The 13314-nt window shown below is 38.9% G+C and overlaps 1 protein-coding gene across 2 annotated transcripts in view; it reads right to left on the bottom strand.

Annotated features, from left to right (window-relative positions):
* Positions 1-13314, bottom strand: part of GRM5 (glutamate metabotropic receptor 5) — a 283397-nt gene that overhangs the window by 13847 nt on the left and 256236 nt on the right. For both annotated transcript variants that reach the window (XM_064441396.1, XM_064441395.1), the window contains exon 8: positions 10836-11775. In XM_064441396.1, the coding sequence (XP_064297466.1) occupies positions 10836-11775 (940 nt within the window). The remainder of the gene's footprint in view (positions 1-10835; positions 11776-13314) is intronic.

The raw sequence follows: 13314 nt of genomic DNA, 5'->3' as shown, positions 1-13314 counted from the left end.
GGAGATGGAGAGCTGTCATCAATCCATATTTCAAATGCAATCTCATACTGCCATGAAGAAATGTTATTAATTATTGAGCACTAAATGTGTGCTTGGCATTGTTAAGACCCAGAGGAAGAGTAGCTCTAATCAACATGCTTTTTCTACCTCAAGGTGGGAGTGATGGCCTGATGAAACCATATACCTTGGAAGGGTGGAAAAAGTGATGATGCCACAGGAACGCTTAAGAGCAGAGATGTTGGAGAGGCAAATCTCATTGTAGTGTAATGGCTAATCATACACTGTGGACTTAAGTTCAGCATTGCAGTGACTGATTCCTTAGGGCCTTGCTGATTAACAAGATTCCAATTTTTGGTCTGAGATACTGAAAATTATATTAGGTGTCTAAAGCTCTTTCTGAATCCAGCTTTTCCCCGCAAGTTAGAAATAATCAAAGCAGGTAATATCTACCAATTCAGCCCCAGACCACTCATTTTGGCTATTTTGGAATGAACCCGAAGCAAGACTTTTTTAAAGCCCTGAAAAGTGAGATTAACGGAGGAGAGGAGAGGAGAGGAGAGGAGAGGAGAGGAGAGGAGAGGAGAGGAGAGGAGAGGAGAGGAGAGGAGAGGAGAGGAGAGGAGAGGAGAGAGGAGAGGAGAGGAGAGGAGAGGAGAGGAGAGGAGAGGAGAGGAGAGGAGAGGAGAGGGGAGGGGAGGGGAGGGGAGGGGAGGGGAGGGGAGGGGAGGGGAGGGGAGGGGAAGGGAAGGGAGGGGAGGGGAGGGGAGGGGAGGGGAAGGGAAGGGAGGGAGGGGAGGGGAGGGGAGGAAGGGGAGGAGAGGAGAGGGGAGGGGAGGGGAGGGGAGGGGAGAGGTGATTCAGAAAGCTTTATGGTATATGATGAAATATTGTCTCTGTTTTCCATCACTTTTATGGGGCCTTTTCAATGTGCTTATACTGTAACTTGAACAGGTTGCTGAATGTTACAAAGCCATCCACCTTCCCATACCCAGTTAAATATTTTAATTGTAAGATCTTATGTACAAGTAGTATTTTTCATCTGTAGTATTACTTGGTCTTGGTATTAAGAAATGATGAAGATCTTGCATTTCATAGCAGCAGAGTTAAGGCTGACCTTTAGACTAGGTAAGAAAATATGTGTATGAAGATTTATACATAAATGGTAAAGACCGAAATATGAAAAATATTTAGTGTTGTTACTGTAGGAGTCGCTTTGAACTACAAACATAGTATGTTCTTGAAAATCAATTCTGTGAGACTGGTCATGTTATCTTGACATTGTACCACATTGCACTGAGTGCTTTTAAAGGGGTCTCAGCTTATTGTGTGACGTTTTCCCATTTACATAATGGCTAAAATAAACTGTATATTATTAAACTGCACTTTTTGTTCCTTTTTTTGAAAAAATCAGCATATAAACATTGTTTGCTTAGTAGCACAGTTTCAGCAAACAAAATTACTTTGAAGCCAAACTCACAATATTTTTTTGAAGTGCAATATAAACTTTTTTTATAGCTTATTCTAATTGAGCAATCATATGTAATTGCAGCTGGTGAATTAAAATTACATTTTTGATGGAACGGTATATAAAACATTATACTGGCTCAAGGGAAGATTAGACCAATAGCAAAATATTACCAGTATGTTTATTTACCTTCTTCCAGAAAGGGTATTTCTGAAATGTTGGACAAACCATTGTATAAGATTTTTGTACAGTAGGGTCTTATTTACACAAGACTTCCTGTTCTACCCATTCTATTCACCATGCTGAATTTCTGTCCTCTTTTCTTCAGGTATATATAACTAGAGATGCCATAGGAAGATCTTATTACTTTATTCATTATTTCCTTCATTATGTTGAAAAGGGAAGCCACACCTTTTTTGCTCTGAAGCATTTTGAATGTTAAAAACTTATCGAGGTTTGTGAAACGGATGGATGGGGGCCTGCTTTGCAATGCGTTACCTTGGCATTGAGTTTAACATGACATTTTTCAACTTTGCCAACTTACAAGTTTCTCTTTTCCAATGGTTTTTATTATTTGGATCTGTATGTACAGCTAAGCTGTATATTTAATATATTAACTCTATTTTGTTTTCTAATGTTTTGCATCTTTAGTGCTTGTTTATTAGATTTTTAACCTTTCTTTTTCTGCTACCTCATTATTGGATAGTGGACTATAAAATGGTGGTTTGTTGGGGTTTTTTTGCAATGTATAATTGTGTTATAAGTCATCAGCTGGCAGCAAACTGAATTATTGCTGCAATATATGATGCTATAATCAAAACTATAGCAAATTAAAAAGAGTTTTGTGTTTATATATTTTCGCAGATACCTGCCTTGAATTTCAGTCACAGTTATTAAAAAACATCTGTAACCAAATGCAGTTCTAAGAAGCCAGCTGCAATTCCAGCTCTTCCAGTCCAGAGCAACTATCAGTATTCAAGTGCAAATACCCTTCTTTATAATTCATACCGGTGTTTGCATGGTGGAAGACTGGCTCATGTCTCATTTGGACCTTGGAAGGAGGGTGTGTGTCCTAGACTTCTGTCTGTCAGATTAATTACAATGTCAGTTCATATCAAAGTTTGCTCTGGAAAGAGCCAGAAGTTCCTTTGGTAGACAAACCTGTGCTCAGGGCAGATGGTAGTTTGCAACAGGATGTACGTGGTGGATGTCAGATCATCTGCATGGCTTGTCTGGGTGTTCTTCAGCATGACTGATAAGAACAATATTGATATAGTACATGGTGGTATTCACTTGTCACCCGATTTTTAGGAGACAGGCTTGAAGATGAAAGAAAAGGTAGAAGGGATAGGGACTGCTGTTAAAAAATAGAAAACCCCTCCTCAGCTCTTTCTTCCCTGAAAAAAAATATCCAACTGCTGGGTCCTGTCTCCACTGTTCCTTCCTTTTCTCTTTTTACTACACTGACAAGACTGCATTTTGCAATCTAGAGCATATTTGTGTAAGAGTAGGTAGGGAACTCTTTGCAATGTAATTTAATTTTCACAGTTCAGCTATGATATTTAGTTCAAACTGATGGGGATGCTGTCTTAATAATATAAATAATTCCAAAACTTATGCTTGAATACATGTGCTCAGTTAATGCAGACAAACAATTTATATCAATCAATCAATCAGTATTTTAATTAAATTTAAGTTGAGGGGAAAATTCAAAACAACATTAACACTGTACACAAATTAAAAATAATTGTAATCAGGGCATTCAAGAATATAAATTCATTATACAGATGGAATGTTTTAGCAGCAATTTATAAAAATCTTTCAGACCTAATACCTTTCACTGAGCTTCATAAAATATTCTTCAGTCATTTAACAATATTTGAAATTTAATTAATCATAGTATCATGCTTGTCCAAAAAGACACCAAGACTAAATTATTTATGAAAAAAATGAAGGAGTCAAACCATTCAGTAATCTCTCAATCTAAATTTTGGTAGCATATTAGATCAAAATAACCCTGAATGATCCATTTGGGAATGGATTAATTAATAAATGCAGACTAATCAGTCAAAAAGATAATGACTTCCTCTGAGGAGTCAAATATTTTTTTCCTGCATGCATCAAAGTTCTTTTCTAGCTTGGCTATGAAGGAAACAAATAATATCTTGCATCACTATGGCTAGATTTTGTTTTTATAAATAAGAACAATATCCATTGAGCCAAACCTTCTACTTCATGCATATTGTTACCTACTCGAATGACGTTACGCCAGGTAAGAAGCTTAACCCTCACTTTTTTGCCATCATCTCATAGAACAAAGCCGTCTAAGCACTTTTGTGCAATTTGTAGTCGATGGTGCCCTTAAACAACAGCGGTAGAAATTAACTTTTTTTTGGTACATGATGATTTCTGAGCGACATGTTTTGCCTTACAGTAATCTCTGGTCCTCTTTTGAGCAGCACTTTCACTTTTCAGCTTCCACTGCTTTTCATTGGACTGAGATGCACGATGGCTAAAAGCCGGTCACTGTGACAGTTCAGGGATGGTGCAGATTATTTCTATCATGTAACTTTGTAAGCATTAGTTCTCCTGATTCATATTCTTCAGTAATCTCCTGGTTAGTTCTTCACATACGCAAGAGTTGATTTAAATAACTAAAAGTCACCAATAAGTTATTTGTCTATTTTATAAAACTTCAGGATTCCAAATAATGTCCTTGTGGGGTACAAGACACCCAGGCTGGAATCTCTCATCTGCCATTGTCTGCCATTAAAAAATATTGTTCTTTTCACCATGTTAGAAGATAACTCTCTGCCTCTTCCAATCAGTGTTTATTTTATATGACAGAATGGCTCTGTCAGGCTCCAGTAGGAAAGCAACCCATGCTGGCATAACTGACAAGCTGCTGATATAACTCTATAGGAGAGGTCATATACCAGTCCTGAGCTATGGATTGTGAGGTTACAAACTCTTCTATATTCGGTTTCATATTTCTATGAGTAAACCAGTGCAACTACCTGCATAAACTGCAGAACCAATGATTTGTATTAAGTTTGTGACTGTTATTCTATGGGTTGAGAAAGTTGGTTTTTCCCTTGTCTGCCAGGCAATGCACCCGATGGAGTGTCAGTGTACTTGTCAGTGTACAGATTGACCAATCAGATCACCAAGAGTGTCTGAGCCCTTTGGTTGTGAAAATTGTATGAGCTTATAACCCATGCCCTGACAAAGTCTGGTAAATAAAAGGTTTTGACAAGTTAGTTTGGAAGAGCATTGTAATGTCCTTTTATCATCCAAAATGCATTAGAAATTGTTCAAGCTGCATATAAATGAAGACAAAATTGGCACTGGTACTATAAGAAATGTGTCCCAATAGAATATTCTGTGGCAGAAACTCATGATCAGTATCTTTCTCAATGGATGTACACGTGAGGAATGCGAGCCAGCTTCAGCTTTCCACAAAACTTACCCAGTTTTTCTTACACTCCTTCTTCTTTATAGGACTAAAAGCTCCATGTCACATAACAACCCTGTTTCATCTCTCAGGCAACTTCTCTTTCTGAGGCATAGATAATTTGAATCTCTCACCTTTATATCTGAAATCCTCCCACTAATAATGCAAACATATATTCTAAAAATATTTTCAGTGTTTTAAATGGAGTTCAACCAGATTCAGAATTAGAAGGAATGTTTGAAAATTTTCCTGAGAAAAAAGGGTGGGTTTCCTGAGAAATTTCAATTTAGGCTTCTGAAAAAAACTAATCTGAAGATTTTGGTGCTGAGATATGATGTGCTGATATATAATATAATATTTAGACTGCAATATTTTTAGACTATGAGTGGCATCTTCTAGGCTGATCCAAGCATATTCTTCTTATTTTGTGGATCAAAATAGCTCCTGTCTGAATTGTAATGAAACAGATATAGTCAGTCATAAGACAGAAAAAGAGAGAGAACAGATACGGGGGAAAACCAGCTGTTCCTTGCAGGAAACAGAGCACACGGTGTGATCACAGACACCTGTATCCAAAATATTTCATTACGGCACAGTTTGGGACTGTCTGATATAAACACTAATTATAACCACTGGTGATCCAGGGCTGAATCCAGTCCAGTGGAAAAATCTACCTTGCTTATCACGTTTTCCTCATAGGAGACAGGGAATGGTGTTTAACAGCACCTGAGCCTGGTCACCTGAACGCTTTCTCTGACGTCTGTGCAAGGCAGGCTCTTGGTCCCTCAAGCTGATATTACTGCACCAGGGTAGTGCTTGGGAGGGAGGAAAAATGCTCCCAAATGGCACCTGATTCTTAGAGGGATGTGTGAACATCTTCGTCTAAGTTGAGTAAGGAAAAACACAATTAATAGTGATTTATACAATACAAATCCTGTGGTTCACCTGAGGGTGAGTGTTGGCTCAATAGAGCAAGGGATCCCCACTCCTGCATGAAAGCTGTCAGTCCTACCATTTCTGCAGATGTGTGCAGAGCAATGCCCACTTCTGCAATCACACAGTAGTAGACAAACTTAAGAGGACAAGATAATACATTAAAAAACAAATGAGTAGTTCATTTGCTTTGACAGCCACTGTTAATGTTTAATTATTTAGGAAATAGTGCATCACGTAGTAAATCCAGGTGGAATAAAGCATCACTGCACACCAAGCTTTAATCTCAGTGAGATTTGTGAGTTGCCGTGGGTAAGTGTCTATGATAAGGTGCAGAAATCAGTGTGCATCTTTCTTTCTGTTGTCTAGTATTGTGCTGTTCACATCCGTATGGAGGCATCCACTAACATCCAATGTGTCCTGAATACAGCTAACATTATCTGACTTTGCTGGTGATGATTCTTTCCTGTTGAGTGATCACATCTACCTGCCTGGGTAACAGAATTAAAGCACTGCTCAGTCCTTTTGCTTAAATGAATAGTTACTTTCAGTGATCCCAATTCATTTAGAAGATGATAATCTGTCTTGTATTGTTTCAGGAGAGCATTTTTGGCTTGTACTTGTCAGCTACCAGCTTCTGTCTTTTGAGAACGTGGTAGAAGAAACCTAAATGATTCTTACATCACCACAGGGGAAATGGCCAACTGGCAGCTAAAAAACACTTTAGTTGCCTCATTTCTTTCTTGTGCCTCTCACTGTCACAGCAAAAAGAAAAGACGATGCAAATGAACTAAGCCTCAAATCTCCAAGCAGAAAGCCTTGCCTTGTGATCACAATGGTGTTTTCTGACCTCACTCTTCTTTCAGAGGTTCCCACCTCACTGCCTGCATGGCTCTGCTGTTTGTGTCCAGGTCACAGCTTGGTCTACAGAAGGATGCCAGGTTCCTCTTCATTTCCCCATAACATGTTACTGGCTGGAACAGTGCAGAATTTGCTGCTGAAGCAACTGAGGAACCTTGAAGATGGGTTGAGGACCTCCAAAAGAAGCAGCTGAGGGCAGGAACCACTGTGGCATCTACAGTCATTGGAGAACTGGAGACAAGGGGCACTGGCTGCACTGTGAACATTTGGGAGTAATTTAAAGGGCAGAGAGAAAAGTACTGGTAGGATTTTAAAGATTTGCTTAGTACATATGTGTGAGAGAGACAATGTTTAGGGCTTTTTAAAACACTTTTCTGGTGACTCAGAACAGTTTATTACCTGCTTTAGAGGAAAGGAAACTTGCTTTTCTACAGGTAGGTAGAGGGAGGTGAGCATGTTTAAAGGGTCAGTGTATGTAAGCTTGGAAAATGATGCTGTGTGGTTTGGGCCATTTAAAGACCTGCTCCAGAAAAGATAAACACCTACAGTGGTTAAATTACTGTGTGAAAACCAGGGCTAAGATATTAGAAAGGTAAGAGAAACTTTGGAACATGTGCTTTATTCCCCAGGCCAAGGCAACATGACTGAGATGTTTTGGTGTGCTGTCCTGGCTAGAAATAACAGAGTAGCAGCTCTTGTAGCAGAAATATACAGTCCTTATCTTACATGGGATACAGAATTATTTGAGAATGAGGAGAGTATGAATGAGCCCTGTATTTTGGTCTTTTGCAAAAGGGATGTGGAGCATATGTGATAATAGTTCCTGGGACCTTAAGGTAAGATTTGCTCAATTTATTTGTGGCCTTCCTAGTCCCTATGGAATTAACTGGTAAGATAACTGGAAGCAGAAGGTCTAGATGCCTCCCTACACAGGTTGTGTGGTGCTGACTCTAGCTGTGTACTGTTCGGCATTCTTCTTTGTGGAGTCCCTTCTGATAATGGCCGGTTTGTTAGCCTTACTTTTAAATGAGGGTAGAATATGTTTTGGTGAGTACTGCTGAATCAGACTAGCCTACATGAAATGGTTTTCATTTCACTAGGTAATGAATAGTTTTGCTCTTTCCTTCTACATTATTTCAGTATGTGAAGATTCATTCCAATACATATCCACAGCTTGCCTGTGTTTTCTTAATTGAAGAACACCCCGTGCAAAAAGTCATTTAGGACTCTAACAGATGCATTGCTTTATTTAGGCAAAAGCAGTCTTGTTACCTGTCATTTTGCAGCTGATGTGAAAGCTCTGAATGGAGCATTGGCATTATCTGTTTGACAACGATTTGATGCAATACTACACTGTGCTATAAATTAGTGTCAAGAAGCAAAATGCTAATGATAGGGGCCCCTTTATGCACTGGTGACTTAAATAGCATGTTTCTTTAAAATTCAACAGTGACTCACTCTCTTAAATAAAACCCCTCTGAGCTATTTAAATGATGCCATGTGGCTCTAGTGCATATTTTCTTTGATTCTGAGTACTTCAGTGCTTACTTGAATAACTATCCAAACAAGCTTTTGAGCATTGTACCGAATAATACCTTGAAACATATTACTTTGTACAACAGATTTTTTTAAAGAAATGTTTGAATAGTAAGTGAAATGGTTGGACTGTGTTTGTTCATGCTCTAAAGTAAGCAGAATTGAAGCTGAAAGTGGTTTTCTATTCTTTCTTGGAGATGATATGTGACATAGGTGAAGTCCTGAGCAGAATTTTAGATTTACTTAGCACATTTTAGGTCTCCGTTTTGTTTTCTTTTATGCAACCAAATAGGCATTAATTAGAGAGAATTTCCCATGATCGATGGAATCAATTTGCTCTTGGATTCCCAGACCCTTCAGGCACACACTGACAGCATTGCTAAACTCACCGGCACCATCACAATTTAACCAGCTGAGAACTCAGACACATGCATTTAGGAATGTTGTCTTTGTTGCAGGTTTGTGTTGATGAACACTGCTGATGACATGGAATTTATTCCTCTAGGTTTCAAATAAAATGTTCCAGCTCTTTATATCTAGGTAAATATGTCAGTGTATCAGCTTCGTGCTGCATTTTTCATTCCTACACACACATATCGGGCACTGTCAATGCTCTTCAGGATCAAAGATATTTCCAAGACAGTGCTATTGAAAAAGAAGTAATTGTCAATGATGATCTATTACATTCTGCTAATAACTCTACCACAGATGTTATCTACACATTGTGGGATACAAAGAAATGGAAAGTGAGTCCTCAGAAAGAATAAAATACACCTTGTCTTTTAGGATATTTAATAGCAGGGTACACTCCTTACTTTTCAGAACAAAACAAAGGTTTTAGAGCAATATCTTTCAAAACTGGGCCTTAACAGATGACAAACAGATCCTTCCCAAGCCCAAGATCATCATCTATAACTTCATCTTGTTGAGTAAAAAAGTAGAGAGATGGCAAATGAGCTCTGCAGTGAAAGTGAGGGAAAATTATCTCAAAGAGATTGCCCTCCTGTTGAGGACATATTATGAAGAATGTCTCTTTTATCTGGCCCAGAAGTGGTTATAGGGCTTCTAACCTGAACACCTCAGGTCATTCAGACATACAGACAGAGGCTGTAGAAAAGAACATTTCAGGTAACCATCACTTAAACTCATAAAGGATTTATCATTTTAAAATAGCATCCTACTCTGCACCTGGAAATGAACTAGAAGATACCATCATTAACAGATTATAGGTATAAAATATCTTGTAATAGACTGGCCATTTCTGTACCAATTCAAAGTCACTGAAAGAGAAGCATTAGTAATAATCTGACAGAAACATATAATCACTTTGGCATAATCTGTCCTGCAGGTATTACTAATAAAATCCTCTGTTGAGTCAAAATTGTGGTTCACGCAAAAATGGAAGTACACGCCCTCATTCCATGCCACCTCCAGTTGTGAACAATGGCATGTCCGGAAATATTCGTATTACCAATCCTAAAATCCGCATGCGTTTCAGTGAGGAGGAAAATCTAGCTACTTCTCACTTCCAGGCTAGACATATATAGCAGAAGAACGACAAAGCTGTTTCTTTGCACTTTCATATAGGCAGAATTATTTGTTTATGGCAGCAATTAAATAACCCAAATCATCCCCACAGCACCCATATCAAAAATGAAAGGGATCAAAAGGGGGAAATGAACCACTGGATTGGGTGCGCTTCTACATGCTCTGTCTATAAAGCAGAGCAGTATTTCCACTCCAGAGCTCTCCTTTCTCTTCAGTGTTCATTTACTTTAATTTTTATACAATGAACATAAAAGTTGTCTTCATGATCACTGAATTCAAATAATTCCTTGGGAAGAAACAAAGAAATATCTCACCAGGGAGTATCTGTCCAATGGCAGGAAGGGTAGCAAGAGGGGGCTTGTGAGCACCTGAATTTGATGGAGTTAGGAGGATGAATGCAGAAAAAAGTATCAAGAAAGTTAAAGAAGAGAAGATAGGGGAAGACAAAAAGAAAGAAAGCAGGAAGAGATAATACAAGAAAGGAAAGTCAAGGAATACAAGAGAGAAGTATAACAGAAGAGTCATATGAAACAAATCCTCAGATGCCTGGGAGTGGCTGCTCATGATGCCACTTGTGTTTATTACTCCACCTTGATTATGTAGCACTACCAGCAACCCTGTTGTTTTACTGCTGTGACTAAAGGCAAAATACAGACACTGTGCAATTCATTGAAGGGAAAAAGATTGTAGATGGGTGCATTCAGGACAGGGCAATGAGTTATATTTCTTGTTCTGCTGTGTTTTTTGTTTGGGTTTTTTTTTTTTTCCCTAAGATCTTATTTCCCTTCCTACATTGAGTCTATAGTTGACACGGTCAGTATTTCCAGCCTTGTAATTGTTTGCCCAGTGGTCTGTCCCCTGTTTTTGCAGAGTGTTTTGACTAAATCAAACACGAGACTGTTACCGATGTGGGAGAGAGGACTCCTTTTTCATTACAGAGGCAAAGGGAATTAATGTATTTTCCTTTGTCCTTCCACTATTACTAACTCTCACAAGATCATAATTGCTTCCCCACACTCCCACATTAGCAAACTTTACCTAAGGGTTTCACCAGATGATCCCCTTCTTTTCCACAGGTTCACCAGGCTGCTTGAGCGGCTCGCAGCTGAAGATGACTTTCCATCCCCTACGTGCATGCGGACCACAGTTGATGTGGTGAATGCGCTGCGTACGTTCCTTTCAGGCTTAGCAAGGATGATATAGACCTTGGGCACAAACATACAGCCAAGGGCCACCGTGGCACTCAGACTCACTGAGAAACACATGGTGATTATCTTGTAGTTGCTTCCAAAATATATTGGCACAAAAGCCAGCCAAATGATGCAGGTGGTGTACATTGTAAAGGCAATATACTTTGCTTCATTGAAATTAGCTGGGACGTTTCTTGTCTTAAATGCATAAAAGGTGCAACTCAAAATTAATAATCCGTTATATCCAAGGGGAGTTACAACACCCAAGTTGGTGGTGTTACAAATCAAGTAGACCTCTCGGATGCTTGGGTAATCATGCATTATATCTGGTGGCTCCATTATAAAGAGGGCAACAATTATGCCTAATTGTATACATATCAAGATAAATGCAATAACCAGTTGGGCACAGGCACTCATGAACCTAGGTTTCTTTGTACAAATTTTCTTCTTGCTGCCAGCCAGGATTCTTGCAATGCGGTTGGTTTTAGTTACTAGAGCAGAATAACTCATAGCTGGGGAGAGGCCGATGCCAATTCGTTGAAGATAACAGTAAATCTGTTGAGGTTTTGCGATGAGACAGAAAGTGCACAAGTAACCCAAGCAGATGCCGGCTAGAATGATGTAGCAAAGTTCTCGGCTGGATGATTTGACCACTGGAGTATCACGATACATTATGAATATAGCTGTAACAAACAAGGTGGCCAGCAGACCCAGACATGCAAAAACGACTGCTGCAATTGGTTCAGGATCACCCCATCTGAGATACTGGACTGGGATGAGGTCACAACCTACAGAAAAAGAAAAAAATGTGGGAGTGAGATTCTTTAATAATATAGCTACAGATTTCCCTGGTAATTCTCTTCCTCTTCAGGAAGGTGTTATTATAATGAGTATAGACTAAGATTATATTAATAGAAAGGCACAATAAATACTTTTCAGTGACAGCTTATTTCAGTAACACAGTTTATTTGGAGTATAACATGATGACTGAAAAAATGGCCAAGCTGATTTAGATAAGTTATCTTTCTTCACAGTTGAATTTTCCTTTTAAATTGTTTGAAATATAGTAATTTATGAGCAAATTGCAGAATCAAGTTGCGTTACCTCAGTGCAAAATGCTTCAGAGTTGTCCGCATACTATATGCACTTAAAGGACCAGATGTCAATCCTACTGTTGTACACTATGAAGGACATTGGTACTTGTTTAATGATTATGGAGAGGAATCTTACAGATTCTAGGTACCAAGACAAAGAGAGTTCTTTTTCAGATATGCTACCTTTTTTCTAACAAAAATTTTCTAGAATCAGAGTTGCAGATAATAGGCAATTTGGGATGGCACACCCTGCTCACTTCCTTATTTGTCATGCAGCCTTTTGAGACTTCTGAGGAACTAAAACCTCATCTATTTCATGAAATCAAACTAAATTCAATAAATTATTGACAAAGATGAATTAGCAGTGCAACCCATCTAAAGATACTTGTTTTTCAGTCTATGCAAAAGTTTTAATAAGTCATGCAATATATGCATGTTATAGGAAGTCAAAAAAGCTTTTCTTTCCACAGTGTGCAGATCAAAGGACAGGAGTAAAAGCTGGCAGAAAACTTGTTGCTGGCATCCCTTCTCCATCCCTCCTTTCTTTTTGCACCGTAGAGGTTAGATAGCAATAAGGGGGGAGGACCTTGATGCTCTGGAGGGCAACTTCCTGACAGTACTAGACATGCTGGCACTGCCACCTGGGGCAGGACTGCTGAAAGGAGGTGATGGAGTGGAGGAAATGCAACTAAAAGCTCTTATTTCCCCTATACTTCTATTAAGTTTGACTAACCTTGACTGCAAAATCTAAATGTCCTCAGAATTTAGGATTGTTGTAATCAGGTTGCTCTTCTGGTGGCAGCCTGACTCGGGGTGGGTGGTGGCAAGGCACTTCATCCTGTGGTGATGGAGCACCAGGTGCTCACATCTGTATTTTCAGCAGGGAGGGTAATTAGCACTGTCCGATGGGCATCTGGATGCCAAGCAATCCAATTTAATTAGGGAACCTGGGACCTCAATGACTTGATGAACAGGAGTAAATGTAGCAATCAGGACTCTCATTTGGGAATTTTTATGTGCAAGACCTACTCTTTGCCTTTTCCTTTATTTTAAGTGGAGCTTAAAGTTTTCCAAATCTGTCACTGACATTCTTAGTAGTAAAAATCCTTAAATTAAATGGTATGGGTAGATGTTAGGCTTAGCTCCTCTCTTCTCCCAGAATTTCTGTATTCTATATCTCTACACAATTAACATTATCAAAAACAGAATACCTACAATAAGGTGGTATACTTA

This window comes from Phalacrocorax carbo, chromosome 1 (assembly GCF_963921805.1).
Source record: "Phalacrocorax carbo chromosome 1, bPhaCar2.1, whole genome shotgun sequence".
Classification (NCBI taxonomy): Eukaryota; Metazoa; Chordata; class Aves; order Suliformes; family Phalacrocoracidae; genus Phalacrocorax; species Phalacrocorax carbo.
This window is presented reverse-complemented; position numbering and strand designations above follow the sequence as displayed.